Source organism: Natrix helvetica (assembly GCF_964273705.1).
Source record: "Natrix helvetica genome assembly, chromosome: 2".
Taxonomy (NCBI): Eukaryota; Metazoa; Chordata; class Lepidosauria; order Squamata; family Natricidae; genus Natrix; species Natrix helvetica.
In genome coordinates, this window is record NC_138552.1 from 122,932,362 (window position 1) to 122,950,890 (window position 18,529).

The 18,529-nt window shown below is 38.6% G+C and overlaps 1 protein-coding gene across 2 annotated transcripts in view; it reads left to right on the forward strand.

Annotated features, from left to right (window-relative positions):
* Window positions 1–2,631: 2,631 nt before the first annotated feature.
* PTCHD4 (patched domain containing 4) overlaps window positions 2,632–18,529 on the forward strand; it is a gene marked incomplete at its 5' end in the record, with an annotated part of 57,933 nt that continues 42,035 nt past the window's right edge. The window contains one exon of one of the 2 annotated variants that reach the window (XM_081944417.1): window positions 2,632–3,180. In XM_081944417.1, coding sequence (XP_081800543.1) covers window positions 2,632–3,180 — 549 coding nt within the window. The remainder of the gene's footprint in view (window positions 3,181–18,529) is intronic. The other variant, XM_081944418.1, reaches the window with a different exon arrangement.

Consider the following 18,529-nt stretch of genomic DNA (forward strand, 5'->3'; position numbering starts at 1 on the left):
TTGATGTTTTTGCTATGTAAAGCTATATAAAGATCATGGCTAAAAAAGCTGACATATTTAGTTATTTTATATTATGTACAATGGACAGGCTGCTCAACTCCCAATGACTGAATGACTGTAATGTACAGCTGTCGTTAGATTTTTGTAATATTTCCTGTATACGAAAAGATTTGGCAACTGAGTTTGATGCAGAATGCAGTTATACCTTTATTTATTATTGCTATTTTAGATTAAGAGGCTATCCTATGACTACCATATCTGAATTACAAAATTTCAAACTGCTATTGAATGGAAGCAATATTTTCTATATCTTTATTGCCATCTAATCCAGATTGCAAAATCCAGGTTTTTGCAATCAAGATATGATTGTCCTGTATAAACCAAGACAGGCTTACCTATTTGCTAAGTCTTGTGGGAATATCTAGGCCAATATATCTTTTAATGTAACCTTAATGCAAAACTTGGTTCTGGTGGTTGGCTTAGGGACCCAATGCGGGTGCTCCATTCTGGAGATGGCTGGTAGTGATAGAGGAGATTCCCTGCCATATTGATCATACTCTGGTGTATAGTTTTTTAATTTGTGTTTTTTTTATTTTAATGGTGCTATATTTATAATTTTATGCAATGCCACTCAGAGTTGCTTTGAAAAGGGTGAAGGGCGTATTATAAATTTAACAAATAAATAAAGTTTGATAAATATTGTAATTTAAATTATTTCTTTCCTAAATATTTAAATCCAATAATATCAGGTTTTTAAAAATTAGTAATTTAAATACATGCATTTAAACTCTACTTTGTTTGAGAATTCTCTTTTTCTCAAACATCTCCTCTCACATCTGTGACTTTGGGAGTACAATGGACAGCGGCAGGTTACTCTGAAGATATCTCTTGTCCAAAGGAAAGCCCATATTAAAACTAGAGGAAACGGGTTGAAACTAAATAGGAACGCAGACATCTTTATCTGTGATATACTGATCTCTGATATAATATATAGCCATTTGGTTTATAAACTATTTTTAAAAGCTATTAATCTTGTGAAATTTAAATGTATTGGTAAACAGTGTGACAGATTTTTCGTTTAGACCTACTGTTATAAAAACTCCTTTATTAGCTGTCTTGAAATTCTTGAAATAGCCTACAGTAAAAAAAAATTTTAGAAAAAAATGTTCCAAACTGAAAAAAGCCAAAGAATAGAATAATGGCAAAGAAAGAAAGAAAGAAAGAAAGAAAGAAAGAAAGAAAGAAAGAAAGAAAGAAAGAAAGAAAGAAAGAAAGAAAGAAAGAAGTCCCAGAAAAAAAGCTGTATTTTGCATTCTAGTGTCTGATTTTGTGCATGGTGCATGTGTGTGTGTGTGTGTGTGTGTGTGTGTGAGAGAGAGAGAGAGAGAGAGAGAGATGTCCGCCTCAGGGCATTGGTGCAAAGCTGCTGAAAAGCCTTCAAAGATGGATTCCCGAGCAGATCTTTTGATGGACCAGCAGCTGGCATGAGGTGGGCAGGTAGCTGAGACAGGAGGCTCTTGGCTGAGTCAGTAAGGAACGCTCTGCCTTGAACCTGTAAGCCTCTGGGCAGCCAGTTCTCCTGGAAGATCGTCGGCCACGTACCTGGCACTTGAAGGCAAGAAGCAAGAGCACTTCAGCAGAGGATCAAGGACAGTCCCACCCTCAGCTCCTTACAGTAGTCAAGCCCGAAGCTTAGGCGAGAGCGGCTGAACCTTCTTACCATTTCCTCTCTTCTCTTCCCCGGCTCTGTTGCCTAAACCTCTTTCCGGGGCCAAAAGGCGCGGCTGGAAGGGGACACCCGCTCGGCTAGCCACAGGCCCGATCCTGGCGGGGGAGCAGGAGAGAAAGGAAGGCGAAGGCAAAGGCGGCGGTGGCGGCGGTGGCGGCGGTGCCTTCCCGAAGCTGAGCCGGAGCCGCAGCCGCAGCTCTCGGGCGAGAGACAATGATCTTTCTTTCCCGTTCCCGCCTTCCTGGTCGGTTGCTTCCCGTCGCCCGACAGCCAAAGAGGCCGGGCTATCCTCAGGTAGGCAGGGGGTTCCCGCGCCTCCTTTTTAAGGGAAAGGCAGGGTCAGGCGCAGCCGCCTTCTCCTCTTCCTCTACCTCCTTCCAGGAGCCTCGCCGGCTTCCCGGCGCTTAAACTTCAAAGCATCCGAGAGCTCCGCGGCACTCCTGAAATGCCGCCGCCCACCTCGCTTCGGAGGGCTTTGCACGAGCGCGCCAGGAAGGAGCGGGGGGTGAGGACAAGGGGGCCTTGGCGCCGCCGCAGCAGCCCGGAGCTGCCTCTGGAGGGTCGCGAGTGAAGCGGGGCTGAAAGGCTGAGAAGGGGAGGGGGGAGAGGGAAGCCCGAGGGAACCCCCTCCTCTGCCCCCCCTTCACCCCGTAGCACCGCACGCGCGCACCCCCCCCCCCCCCCATTGATCAATATTTGGTCATCTTGCTGCAACTTGCTGCAGTGTTTTAAGCGGGTAGTAGAGGGAGAGGAAGGAAGAGCCGGCGGGCGAGCGAGCGAGTTAGCGTGAAAGTCCGAGGCAGGCAGCGGGGCTCGTCAGGCCACTTAGCTCCCGATGTCCCCCGTGCTTTCGAAGAAGACGGCCGGGAGCATCCGCAAGCTGGCTCGGGAGGAGGAGGAGGATGCTGCGGCAGGTGATCCACAGAGGGCTCCGGTCGTTCTGCCACCAACTGGGCTTGTTCGTCAGCCGGCACCCTGTCTTCTTCCTCACCGTGCCCGCAGTCCTGACCATCATCTTCAGCTTCAGCGTCCTCAACCGCTTCCAGCCTGAAATGGACCTGGAGCTCCTAGTGGCCCCGAGTCACAGCTTGGCCAAGATCGAGAGGAGCTTGGCCAACAGCCTTTTCCCCCTCGACCGCTCCAAAAGCCATCTCTATTCGGACTTGCACACCCCGGGGAGGTATGGCCGGGTGATCCTCCTCGCCAAGCCCGGGGGCAATATTTTGCACCAGGCTGAAGGGCTGCTGCAGATCCACCGAACCGTGCTGGAAATGAAGGTGAACCACAAAGGCTATAATTATACTTTTTCCCATCTGTGTGTGTTGAGAAATCAGGATAAGAAATGCGTGCTGGATGATATAATTTCAGTGCTAGAGGATCTGAGGCAGGCTGCCCTCTCCAATAAGACAACTGCCAGGGTGCAAGTGAGCTATCCCAACACTAAATTAAAGGTATGCTCTTAACTGCATGCTTTTGCCGATTAAAGAAACAGCACTTCATTTCTTGTCCTCAGCAGCAAAGAGAAGCATTGATGTTGTATTTGTTGTTGTTTAAACAATAAGGGATAATAGCAAGGGCATGCTTTTAACTGGGGATTCTGTGGGAGAGGATGGGGGCTGAAAGGGGGAAATTGAGCAGTTCAGAAGTCACAAGCAAGAGCAGCAGCCTGAGCTAGGAGTGCAGAAGTTGTGTAGAAAAATGCAACCTCTTGCTCCCAACACAAACTGCCTTTGGCATGAGAGCATCTTTAACACAGACCAGAAGGGAGTCTTTTGACAGATGCAGGATAATAAACCAACCCTATAATGAGCTAATTGCAGTGATTCTAGGAGCTCCCTGCTCAAGGCTGAGCAGCAAGTCCAGGGCAAGAATTAGGAGTCTTACAATGGAGTCGAAACTTGGACTGAAACACCAGTGCAGCCTAGTTGGAGGAAAGCAAAATGAAGAGGGGTGGAATTATTTCTGTCCAGTTAAGCAAGTTAGTCGATGTTATTTCTTTAATATTTAAAAAAATAATGCTTGATAATCTATTAATAGTTTATTAATAATGGCTGTTTCCTCCTGGCGCAATAGAATTTCTCTGGAGCAGATGCTTCCTGAAAGACATTTCAAAGGCCAATACTTTGCGCAGCAAAGAGAATTTGGGCATAACCCAAAATGTTGACTATTATTAGATGCCTTATCAATATTAGTGAGGTAGTGTTGTGGCCTTACCTTGAATACTATCAAAGAATGCAAACTTTTAATTAACTTCAATATTGATTGGGTGTGTCCTAATTTACACATGATTTTAGGTAATAGCACAATCATTGATGGTATCAAAAAACTTACAATAACATAACTATATGCTATAATAGATTTAGTTTTATCTGCAGCTCAAACTTTGTTTTCTCCATGTGTTTTATGGCAGTCAACACTTAGATTAGTAGAGTTCTTAAATCACGAGCTGAAGATCAGATATGGCCATTTGCTGGGCACAGTCCAATGAAACCTGGTTCTATTTCATTGACATTAATAACACTATTTGGTCATAGATGTTCTTATCTCATTTGTATTTTTCTTGGATATAATTTTTATTAAACTTATTGGGATTTACTTTCAAGTAACACATACAGGATTGTGCGGTATGTAACTCTCTCCATTATTGCCCTTGGGAATTCTCAGTATTGACCTTGTCTGGACAATGCCATTTCATTTACTATTTTTTCCAAGTAGAAAATTGTCTTATGGTAGGAAATAAAGTTCACACAGGAAGTGGATACATATTGTAAAGGGTGGCAAAGTGTCACACGGTAGTTATGGCAATATTTGTGCATTTTATTTCACATGAATTAGTTCAATTGAGAGGAACAATTTTCTCTTTATGCTGAAACTGAGGATTCTAGAATATCATATGCTTATTTCTAACTACTAAGTACTCATTCGTCTATTCTAAGGAGGAGAATGTTAACTTCAAAAACTAATAGATATCTACTGCAGTTGCTTTTTTATCCTTGGGGAATCTTTTTTTTTTGCAGATCATAGTTATAAAATGGTCAGGGCAAAGCTGGCTACTTTTTTGCATTTGAATCTGAACCATAGAACTATTCCAGTATTTCATCAACCTACCTATATGGCAGATCACACTTGTTATTCTTGTTTGGGTGAGAAGATAATGGTTTAAAAGTGGACACTCCCCATGGTGAGGGAATGTAAAGATTTTTGAGGGCTTTAGTGAAGGTTTGACTGATGTTGGTGGCACCTCTGATGAAGTCTAGGAGTTTGGATTACAGGCATTACTTGAGCAATTAACCCACAGGATCATAAGCATGCATTCTGGCTGGATAACGCTGAGACACCTTGTTCTTCCAGCAAACTCTGTCACTGAAGAATGGTGACATTTGGTGAAATGTGGACTCACAGAAATGCCTTGGTGTCTAATCTATAGTAATGATAGCAGATCAATACTTCAGTCACCATTGGATACTTAGAGAATCATCATTATTTTGACAAATAGGAAGAAGTTTAAGAGCTTTCAGAAGCACATTAAATGTTTGCAAAACATGTGGAGCATTAAATCATGAATCTTGGACATGAAATAGAAAAATTAACAGTCTTTGAAATGAAACAATTAGGATTGCAAATAAAATCCATAAGTGGACAAGATATTTTGAAATATTTGGATTATCACACCACACACTTCATTATCCTTGTAATAGCTAGAAATATCCAGTTAGGCAGAAGTACCATACATTATTGATTATGAGAGATGGGAATACCGAGTGACTGGAAAAGGGATTGTATAACTAGAAATAAGACTTTACTTGGGAATTGGAATAAACAATAGTAACATGCAATTATCCCCACTTGGAATTGAGTAATGGCTGAACAATGATAGGCTCTCTTTCTTTTTTTCTAGGTAGGTGGGTATTTTTTCAAAAACATGAACTGCTGCATGAGACCTAGAAGCATTCTTGGAAATAAAAATCATACTGGAGAGTTGCTTTATGTTATGCACCATGCCAATTTCCCATCTTAAAATTAAACAGATTTTTTTAAAAAATCAGGCAGAGTTAAGAACCTTCTGAGCCCCAAGAACCATTGGCACTTTGGAGCATCATGTTGTAGATTCTAGAATCAAGATATCTTTATCACTAGATTCTTTAAATTGAATAAGCCTGATGTTTCGGTGGTTCTGTTTCTACTTAATGGCCTAATTCCAGAAGTTAGCATTATGTTTTGTGTTGTGTTTTGATCAGTTTTGGATCTATATCCAATAAGTAACAGAATAACAGAGTTGGAAGGGATTTTGGAGGTCTTCTAGTCCAACTCCTTGCTCAAGCATGACGTACTATATCTTTTAATCAAATGGTTTTCCAGTGTCTTCTTAAAAGCCTCCAGTGAGGGAGCACCCACAACTTTTGAAGACAACCATTCCACTGATTGATTGTTTTCACTGTCAGGAATTTTTCCTTAATTCTACGTTGGGTCTCTCCTTGATAGGTTTCTACCATATCAGTTACTTCTTGTCCTGCCTTTTTGTCCAAAGGACCTGAGATTACCTATTCCTTGCTCTCATTGGAAGCTACAGGTTATCTGAAATGCAGGGATCTGTGCAGCAATGGGCATACAGTACCACAATAGGCCAGTGTTCTGACCCCCCTTCTTCCCTCGCCAACACAGAACACACTCCGGACCAAAACTACTTCAACAGGATTTATTGCACAGACAGACAGACAGATCCTTGGCAGCAATCCACCATGACAAGACTCTCAGAACCCTCCGGCACAGAGACATGATAGCAGCTGTCCAGCATGCCAAGCTTCCAAGACAGAACTTTCCCAATAGTTCTTTTGTTGACTTCTGCAAAGGGCGTATGCACAATCAGTTCTTTTATAGACTGAAGAGGAGTCTACTTATCAGCAGCTGAGAGCCCTTACTGCCGGTAACTGCACCCTTGCTCCTTGCTCCTGTGGGCGCGGCGGTAACGAGCATCTAAGAACTCCCTGCTGATGTCTGAGTCACTGTCCGGTGACTTCTCCCCACTGCTCCAAGGCATGGCATCAGGAGCCCCCCTCCTTTGGCTCTCACCGCTGCTCCATGCCTCAGGTGCATCCTGGTGGCCAACCAGACTCTTCGATCCCTGCTCAGAGTCAGAATCCTGCCCAGGGTCCTCCTCATTCTCCAGAGCCGACTCATAGGGACCCTCGCTGTCGGAGTCTGGTGGCAGCTCCAACGGCTTCTGCTGGGCCACAACAGGCCAGTATGGTATCTATTCAGAACTTTTTGTGAGGAAAGGGGAGGGGAGGAGACAGAAGAGAAGGGGAGGAGAGGAAAGGGAAAGAGTAAGGGAAAGGGAAAGGGAAAGGAATCAGTAGAGGAACTGACAAGACAGATACAAAGACAGAGGAAAATAATAGAAAATTAAAAAATACAAAAAAAGTTGATGGTGGCAAGAAAATTGGTGATATCTTGCAAAGAATGTAGGATTAAATTGAGAGTTTATTAATAAAAGGAAATCATCCCATAATTAAGAGCATAAGCATGAAAAAGGGATTGAATAATTCCACCCCTCTGAGTAGGGATCATTGTGATGATCAGACTTTGCAGTCACTGCAATGAGTACAAAATAGGTTAATGCCCCTAGTAAATAGTTTGACATTTCTGTTTATGTTTAATTATTGTTTTAGAAAACTAATACATTCCTCAGAAAATGCAAATGTATTTGTCTTTATCCCATTACCCAGAATAAGCTCCTAGGTATAAACCCAATGATATTAATATATCTAACTGTCCTTCAGTTTTTTCTGGAGCCTGTGTGTCTATCTATCTAAAATCTATAAAGTTTTGTAGTCTGTTGTGCTTGAATGAGATTTTGCCTCAGGATTCTTTTTAAAATCTTGTTTACATTAAAATAAAATTTCTGAAAGTGTAGATAAGTTGTACAAATTTTCTCCAATGGCATTCATGGAGAGAGATGTAAAAAAACATCAAGACGGCAGTCAAAGCAGCTTGCAATCAAGTCCCTTTTGAATATGTGTTCCCTTTCAGATGCCACTGAGTCTTCTTCAATATATCCAGTCTAATAGATACATCGTGCTGCCTGCTGAAAACAGAGATGAATTTGATGCAATTCTTGAATCTAGATGACTGAATTTTCTCTCTCTTTTTTCCCCCTGAGATGCTGGTAGTTCTTTCAGAATTCCATATATATTTTCTCAGAACTTGATTTCATCATTCTGTAAGGTGGGGAAGTTAAACTTTGTTTCCTATTTCTTCCATTCAGAAGAAAGATTGGCATCCCAAAATCAGAATGCCTGGATTAATTAGAGTTTAGTCAAGAGATGGCTAATTTAAAAATGAAAAGTTAGAACTATACACACTGTACAAGTGATCAATCTTTTCCTTCTAAAAGGAAAACATTGCATATTTTATATTTATTTATGTGCAGTACTGCTTTTTGATTTTAGCCTGCTTCTCAACCTTTGGAACTTCCTTAAAAGACATCTATTTTTATCATATTAGCACTCTTGTAAAGTGCTTTGGGCCAAAACATTGGATCTACCATTATGTGAGTGGCTTAGTCCAACAATCTAATCACTGCCATTTTGGAAAACAGTGAATGACTAAAGAAACACAAGCTCACTAAACCTCACAGCAATTTAAAATACCCCTTACAGAAATCTAGTCATGCTTTGATGAGTCTTCCTAAAGATGTCTGTCTGTCTGTCTCCCAATCTCCCTACCTACTCATCCGTCCATCCATCCATCCATCCATCCATCCATCCATCCATCCATCCATCTATCTATCTATCTATCTATCTATCCAAATAGCAAATTAAATCAAGCAAAAACACATATACATATACAAAAAAATAAGGCCCAAAGCAGCAAGAGAAATTACAAAAATATTGATTAGTACAACCAGGAAACGGATTTCTTCACATATATGGGGCCTCAGGCTTGAGCCCAGAACTGAATTCCCCAAGTTTTACTGAAGACCCACAGAGTCAAGCCAATCTGATCTCTGGAGCCAACAGAACCAGTGTTTTATTGATGGACAACCACAAGAGAAAGAAGCTATAGTAGCATAAGCTGTAATATGGAGGTATTTTCTATTGTTTTTGATATCAGTTTCCTCAAATGTAATCATGAAAGGCTCTAGAAACTAAATAGCTATGCCTATAAAGGCCTCTGCCATTTTTGCCTCATGAAAAGCCAATTTACAAAGAAGACTGTAAAACAAATCAAGTTTATTGCTTCTGATGTTATCATGTGTGCAGGTACTTCAGAATATTAATTCAACAAGCTAAAATAGGAAGCATTTTCTTCCTCCTAAATTCTTGCAAACCACATGAAGCATGATGTGAGATTAAGAATCAATGGGGTATATATACTTGATGGACCTGGGCCAGAAAATCCTTAGTTATATTCTTCTTTCAACCATGAAGTCATTTTCACTAAACTGTCTCAGAAGTTAGATATATAGATAAAATAGGATGACATTAGATATATGCCAAGGGAGGTTGGTGCCTGAGGCAGGAAATTCAATAAAAATCACAGTTATATTGACATAAAGCCAGTAACTGATCATTTAATGCCTTGCATGGTCTCACAAACCTGGTTGCACAAAATAGGCTGTTTCTTTCTTCTCTGCCAACTCAGAGTCTAGACCTACTAATTCCTATCTGGCAATAGGAAAGGTACTCTTTAGCAGGACCACTGAGGGAATTGAGTGGATATTTCAGTTTTGTTAACTGACAAGGAACCTATTGCAAATAAGTTCATGAGCAGTGAAGAACCAACAATTTTGATCAGGATCTTGGGGGCTTTCTTCCCAAACCTAATCATTTGTGGGAGAGGGAGGGGAAAGGGTCTGTACGTGTATTTGTGAAAGAGCAACAGTGAGGAAAATGGATGTTCACATCTACAATGCATGTGATTGAGAAAGTTTGGCTTATTGTAGTCTTTTATTACAATTCAATGTTAAATTCACAATGGTGAAGGCTGACTAAGAACAGAAGGCAGAGACATTATATGACAACTTAACAGTATTCTTGTGGGAAATGTATTTGTAGAAGACTCCTAGGCAATGCTGCAATAAAGAAGCTGATTAACAGCTTTCTCATCTTCAAATGAAAAATAAACCTTGCCAATTTCTATTGGTAGGGCAACTCTAGCTGTCAAACAGTCCAAAGAGAAAGCATAAATCACCCTGCCCCGATGAAAACAATTTCTTAGTCTTTTTGCTAGATTTTCATTTTGTTATGAAAACATAACGGACCCAAACTCAATCATTCCAGTATTTTCATTTGCGGTGTGTTTTTCTAAAAGGATCTTGCCAAACACTTCAAGTTAAACACAGGAATTTCAGTTTTTCTCTGAACATCAATACTCAGTGCAAATTGGAGCGAGGGCAATTTCAGATAGGTACATAATGCTAGGGGGAAGGCCTCTCCTTCCTTTTAATCACATATAGGCCTATTATAATGCTTAGCATGGATACAGATGTCCAAACATTATAGCCATATTGATATACACCTCTCTAGATGAGAAAACCAGTGGTTTACTCTTGCTTTCTTCTCTTCTGAATTTGGAGTTCTATCTTTTAGTCTGTTGGTCTTCCATGTGCCTGGGGAACCCTACCCAAGTTCCTGCTGTGCCCTTTGCTTCCCCCTTCTCCTTTGACCTTACCAGCAAAGATGATTCTATCAGGACTTATCACCACCCCGAGTCCCTTTTTGGGAGAGGGGGCAGTCTAGAAATCCAAGAAATAAATAAATAAATAAATAAATAAATAAATAAATAAATAAATAAATAAATAAATCAGATCAGATACGTCATGCAAGATGGCCAAGGGAAAGAGCCAAAAAACATAAGCAGGTAGTTTAACTTTGCTAGACTTTGATTGTGTAGATCAGTTTTTCTCAACCTTGGCAAGAAACCTGAACTCCCACAATGGGAGTTGACTGAAGAATTCCAGGAGTCCACACGCCTTCAAGCTGCCAAGGATGAGAAACACTGGTACAGATCATGCCAGGATTCGGAATAATGCTGATAAATGTGTGCCGGAACGAGAGATGACTTCTGGTCCCCAAAGGTGATGGACGTTTGCGTCTGCTGCTCGTCTTCTCGGTGGGCTCCTTTTAGGAGCACAGGGGGCCTTGGAGGGGCTCCCTGCCGTAGGGTGGCTTGTTGGGACCCCCTGGATCGGCGGCCGCCGCAGGGGGGTCTCCAACTTCGCCCCAGGAGCCAAGGAGCATGGGAGGTGCGCACCAGCGTGCCTTTGCCAAGCGGAGCCTGGAAGGAAATAACTAATCGGATGTTACAGCTGAAATGCGGTGAGGTGGGAAGTTTCCCTCAATCTCCTTTTTAGCTAATCAATTTATGAACAGCAGCTTTTCTAAATTGTGGTTTCAATCTTTCGAAGTGTTAACCCCCCCCCCCCCACTTGGAAAAGTGGCATTCGGAATATCCCTCTCTCTCGGAGGAGAGAGAGAGAGTTAAAAGTTACTTTCTCCTGTGAAGGTGGAGCCAAGATGGCCAACTTCCTCCTTCTTCTTTGCTCTTATGAATGAAGTTTCCCTTTTGAAAGAATTTCTGGATTCGTATTATATCACACCCTAGAGATCTCCAGGAGCCTCTCCTTTCACGTATCTCCCTTGGATTTGGAACATTTGATTCATATTACTTGGCTTGGAACTGTATAGGAAGACTAACGTTCTCTTCTGGGCTTGCTTGCCTCACTATCTCTCCCAGTTGTGTTTTTCCACAGACGCCATTTCTTTTGTACAGACTTATAGCTATCTCTGAACTTAATATGGGTCCTAAAAAACTACTGCCTGGTAAGGCATCTTCGGCCCCGACATCCTCTACGTCCAGCCCAATTACACAACAGACACAACTGGCTTCATTTCTACAACCTAAAACAACTGAAGAGAGTTCAAAGGATTTATCTGTTGCTCAAATGTTTCAAACTATTATAAAGGGACAAGATGAACTGAAAAAACAACTGGAAGATTTAAATGATCAGCTCAGAGAAATGCAACAACAAGCAACACAAAATAAACAGAGAATAGGTGTGCTGGAGGAGGGCGCGACTGGGCTGAGGGAAGAGGTTAAGACAATTCAGAAGGGGAATATAGAATTTGAAAATCACATGATAAAGGTGGAATTTGAACGAATGTCTTTTTTTCTTAGATTTCAAAACTTGCCAGAAACAGAGAATGAAGATCTCAAGGAGATCATGACCACAATTTTAGCAGAATACATTAAAAGAGATAAACAACAGCTATGGTGGGATATTGATTTGATTTATAGGATCAACTCAGCATACGCTAGAACACACAACGTTCCAAGGGAAATACATGTTAAATTTCTTAGAAAGACTACAAGAGATGAGGTCTTAGGAGCTCAAAGGGTGGGACCATTAAAATATAAAGACAAAGAAATAACCATTCTTAAACAAATTCCGAAGAAAGTAAGAGATAAGAGGAAGAAATATTCCACTTTAGCAAAGAAATTATATAATAAAGGAATTTGGTTCAGATGGTTATTGCCAGAAGGAATGCTGATTTTCTGGGAGGGCAGCAGAATTAGAATCAATACAGTTGCGGAGGCAGAGGCCTTCATTAAAAAACACAGTGCCCTCCTAGATGAAACAGGGGACAGTACACAAGACATGAAGGAGGGAGGGGCCGTGGCTCTGCCAGCAGACAGGGGGGAGGATGCAACAGTGAAAAGACTCAGGTCACAAAAATGAGGTTGAAACATTATTGCAATTGTTGTTATAATGTAATTGTTGGAAATGACACAAAAGATGATTGAATATATTGAAGATATAATGTAAAACCAAAAGCTGCCAATGTTTATTTAAATCTTGATGGTTTTTTTTACTTCTCTGTAAAAGTTGTGAGATTTGGGGGGATTTCTACCTTTCGCATGATGTAGCTGTCAAAATTTTCTATACCTATTTACCCTTTTCCTAAAAATATTTGTAAAAACCAATAAAATTTTTTTTAAAAAAATGTGTGCCAGAACATCTGATTATTCTTTTCAGGAATTTTATATAAATAATAAGGTAGGGTAAAAATGAATTTGGAGGAAAAGAGGATCAGAATAGGAAAGAGTATGGTACAGTGTCTCCTGATTTGTTAAATAAACAGTATATGATTCAGTTGAAACAAAATCAGAACTGTGGATCAAAATACTAGCAATTTTTTATTAGAAATAAAAAGATGTGTTCATATTTAGTATGTAAGTTGCTCTGGTCTTTGCTCAAGCTGTTCTTAATCTAAATTGGTTTAAGAAAGTTCTACCTGGAATGAAATGCTTTAGTAACAGATTGCAAAGGATTTTGTTCAGATTACAGGCTACTCTACTCTGTGCCACTTTTCTAGAAAATCTCTTTCCTTCCCTTGGGTGGGTCTTCTTGGAGATAGATATTTTGATGTATGCAGATACGTGTGCATATATTTATGTAAATATTTATATGCATTCAGACATATATATTTCAAAGTGTCAAAATGTACATACATGCAGATACAACAAGCAGCTAAAAATATTTTCTTACTGCCTTGTTTCTCTCAGTTGTGGGGCCTGCCCTTTCGAATAGTAATTCCCTCCACCCTGAGATCTGTACAATTACCACTCCAGCAACAGGCCTGGAATAGGATGGTTCTGAACTCTGAATGTTTCTTTTGCTTGATGTGTATGGTGGGTCCATCCCCCACTTTCTGGAGGTGTATGATTTGTTTTTCTATTTCATTGTTTCTTCCTTTTTGTGTGAGCTGTCCAGAGTTATCTAGGTACAGGCAGTCTCCAAAGTCAAGCAATTAATCAATCAAAAATAAATAAATAAATAAATAAATAAATAAATAATAAATAAATAAATAAATAAATAAATAAATAAATAAATAAATAAATAAATAAATAAATAAATAAATAAATAAATAAATAAAGCAAGCCTTTTTAGGCCTAGCCTATATGGGAGTGCTCTGATAGCACAATGGCTATAGCTCTTGGCTATAACTCTTGTAAATATATATTGTTCAAATCCTGCATGTTTTTAATTATTTTTCCTGCTTTTTTCCCTGCTTACCTACCTGACTACCTCCAGTGGTGCATCATTTAACCATTTTTTCAGTTAACTTCAGGGACAAGATTTCACTCCATCTTTCAAATAGCCTGTGGTAGAATAGTAGGAAAAATATTTGTGTTGTACAACTTGGAGCAAGTTGGGAATTTTGCTCCTTGCTCACAGCATTCAAGCAGAAATGAAGGCAATCAGAAGTCACTTTTGATTCAGTACTTCCAAGGGGAAAATGGTGAACTGAAGACAGTTCCATCAAGGGAGGAGCCAACAACTAGAACAGAATGCAGAATCAGCAAGTCAGAATTCCTTTCTGGACAAGGAGATGACTTGGGATCATCCACAAGTACTCCAGATAGTTGCTCCTTATGAGTAGACTGCAACAGTGATTTCCAGTGGGTTGAGAGCTCTAGGAGATGAGGGAACACCATCTTTGCCCAAACCACAGCCAATACCTTTATGGGCACAGAGTTCATATATTTCTAACTGTACTTCAGCCATTAAGAATCTTTGGAATGACATTATTTTTACAATATCAGGTGAGTTTTCTTCAATCATTTGCAAAAGAAAATTTAAATATAAATTTAAGGACATTTTTTTTTTGAATATACAGCAAAAGGGTGATGAGAATATTGATTTGAAAAGTTACAAATGGGCTAAGGGTACTGATGGATTTGAAATGATATTGTGATATTATAAGAATCCCTCCTATGAGAAAATGTGGTTGCACTTTGAAGATTAGATATTAGAGGGAATCAGAAGGCATGAAAGATTGTAATGAAATGAAGAACTCTTAATTTTGATTTACTAATACAGAATGGAGTAAAATATTTTAACATTGGATATATTAAGGGCTATCAGAATAATAGACCCTTTACTAGACAAGATTGAGACTGGTTTAAAAGTGGGTTTAAAAATGATAGGAACAAGAATGATATGAGAAAAGATATTACACTGGATATCCAAATAATATCAGCTGATGTCTTAATAATTAGATCAATAATTAAAAGGGATATAAAATTTAATAAAATCAAGTTCTAGGACATTAATTGAAGAGATTATAGATCAAGATTGCTAAAAGTGAAAGCAAGGAATCTAAAGCTGGTTTATTTGTTCAAGGTTAAAATAGCTATGTTGTTATCTGTGGTAATTCTTAATGGATTTCTACCGACTAGTTAGGACTATGAGGTTTTAAGGATTTGTTTATAGATAGGATATGAGATATGGGGAAAAGATTCATTTGTTCATCACTTAAGAGAAGGTGATAAGTTAAATTGTTTATACATTATTTGTTGTGATGAAGGAGAAAATCATTTTATATATTTATTTATATACTCCTTTACTATATTATTTGTTTCCTTACCATTTTGCTTTCTATTTTTTTATTTTATATACTTTCCATTTTTTTATTTTTTATTTTTTTTAGTTTGTATTATTGTAGCATTTTATTTTTTCATTGTAATGTTGAATAATGTTCAAAGGGTTTAGAAAGTGAAAGCACTGCCAGTGACAGTTTTTTGAAGGTGGTGAGCTGAAATTTGTTTGAAGATTTAATAAGCTTGTTCTTGGATTAAAACACTGACCAGAACTTCTTCATATATTATGTTGTTAACTTATCGTGCAGGGCCATTGGCATCTGCAGGAAGGGGGCTAGGAAGCAGGGTAAGTGATGAAATATACACCCATGTTTTATAGCACTTTTTCTTTGTAAATCATAACACATCTATGAATGTACTTGCATTGTGACATAATGCACACCTCATCATTTAGGCTCTGTTATGTTTAGAAATAGAGGGTTATGTTCCATGTAAGAATGTCTATGATACCCCAACTGCTCTTTAGGGATATATCTAGTCATTTGCAAAGCAACATTATATTTTAATTTTTATTCAGTTTTCCTCTTGCAAACAACTGAGTTGGTGCCTTGAGATTTTGTTTTATTTTTTGAAAAAGCATATTGCTTTTCTTTTTTTAAAATAATAAAACTCATACGAGATGGATTAACTGGCCTTTGAGGTAATACAGGATTCTGTAGTTTTTTCTGCTAAGATCTGACAGGAACACCTCTCTAGACAGAAGACTCTTTGTTCTTGCTGTTACTTGTGATTAACATCTAAAACACTTCTGTTTAGCATCAAATGCTCTGGTGTCTCTACTGGGAAGACTCCATTGCTGCTCTGCTTTTCATGGAACTAGTATTGAGCAACTTCAGTAAATTTGAGAGGAGGAAGAAGATCACGGAAACTTGGCTAGTTCCTTCAAACTTCTGGGCAACTCTATTTAAAATGGCCTTTCCAAAAAAAAATACATCTAGTTACTCAGCACTGTTATTCAGCTGGTAGAGGCAATTTTAGGCCTGGCTGGAGCTCATAGCCTGTTTCTGTTGGGGGCAGCCAAATAGTCAACGCCCATGATGTTACTGAAATGATAGGCTGAGGTTTCTATGTACGTAAATCTTATATTGGGTGGGCTTGCTATCCAAATTCTGTGGGCCTCAAGATGTAGCCTGTGAGCTGCAGGTTTCCCAAATCTGGCCAATATAGCAGAACTGCCACTGTTTGTGATGGAGCTGGGACATTCAGCTTTAACTCTGATTCTCAAATGTCATTTCAAGAATTGTTTGAATTCTTGGATTGAATTCTACATCATGGGTTCCAGAGTCTTTCTTTCCTTGATCAATGAACTGACATATTGCAGCATGAAGCTGTAACAAATGAATTTGTTTTATATTTTTTCTTCAGCTACTCTGGGACAATTTTATCATATCTAACTTAATATATACATTATATGTGTGTGTCTGTGTGTGTGTCTGTGTGTTGTATTTGTGCTGATAAATTATATATATATAATCTATCTATCTATCTATCTATCTATCTATCTATCTATCTATCTATCTATCTATCTATCTATCTATCTATCACGGGATCCAAGTTCCACAGTAATTTTTAAATGACATCTCTTTCTTTCCATTGTCCTGTAAACTTGTTTAAATGAGACAATTTAAAACATACGTTGTAGAATTTGTGTCCATGGACACTTCCTTTGCTGCTTGGCAAATTGCTACACCAGAAAAATAAACTTAACACATTTAAAGTTTGTTAATTTTAAACATTATTCAAATGGAAAGCTGTATTGTTGCAAAGCAGTGGGCTCTAAATATGACATTTATTTTTGAGCATGCACTGAGCTTGACACAAGTGCCAGAAGCAGTTTAAAAACTGACGTGGTGATTGCCATGCAGTGCCTTATTGGGAAATACCCTTATGTAATCAGAAAGATGTGGACCATGCCTCTGGAGTAGGCATTAGAAAACATCTAGGGAACAGTGATACTCTTTATGAACTACTGCCTGATTTGTTTATTATTACTTGTATGCTTTTTTGCTTGTTTTCTAAAAACATAGGTGGTTGTATTCGTTATCTGGTTAGTTTGTGGGCTATAGTGTTTAGGCTATAAGATATGGCTGCAAACCACTAGAGGGCAGCCACTAGAGGGTAGCAAAGAAAACTTTTTGTCCCCTTGTGACTGTCCAGATAGCCCACCATTTTCTGTTTAAGTATTTCTTTTCTTTTAAAAAACACATTTATTAATTGAATGCATAAAACAAAACTACAGAACTGTCATTCATTACATTGCACAAGACTAGGTTTTGTGCAGCAGTATGTTAAGATCTACTGGACCCTTACAGGGGTCCTATATAGATAGATGCATTTTGCAATGGTGGGATTCAAATAATTTAACAACCGTTTCTCTGACCTAATGATTTCTTTCAAAAACCAGTTCACCAAACTGCTCAGAAAGTTAACAACCGATTCTCCTGAAGTGGTGCAAACTGGCTGAATCCCACCACTGATTTTAGATATGATACAATTTTATGTAACTTTAGATATAATATCACATTTTTGTAATTTTAGATGATATCACATTTTATGTAATTTATGGAATGTTATCACATAACTTAGACATAGATTGATCCTAGCCTTGCCAGGTTATTTCATAGATGTATTTTAATTTTGAATGAAATATTATTTATTGAAATCTTATATTTATGGGTGCTCACAGATCACTCATAGACATACTTTACTATCCTAAGACTGCAATAAACTGGCTGATTTATTGACAAAACAAACCACATTACAATAAAAATATCAGTAAACAATAAGCAAAATTATGAAAAGGGAAAAATTAAGCTTTTTTCCGCACAGGACATAAATATACATACATACATACACACAAACACACACACACACACACACACACACACACAGAGAGAGAGAGAGAGAGAGACACATTCTACTCATGCATTTTATTGGCAGCCATATATTTCATTATAATCTTCTACTCTAATTTATGTCTATAAGTAATTTGTTCAAAACATGGTAATAACATCAACTCTGCAGACCAGTTGGTATTTAGGACTATAAATCTATTTTTATAATGTTGAAAAATAAATCTTTTAGCTATAAGCATCCACTTTCTTTGTTCATATGTCAGTTTCCATACAATGGGGATATAATTTTTTTAAAAACTTGATATCCTAAAATATTGTACCTTATTTCTCAGCTTATGAAGTTGAATTAATGCCTATAATAATTTTCTTTTAAATGGTACAATTATAAAGCACTGTAGAAACACATATTTCAGCGAAGCATTAAACTTATTGCATCTCTAAAAGTTCTGCAGATCTCTAAAAGTTCTGTATAATGATAGGCTCAAATATTTTCTATATA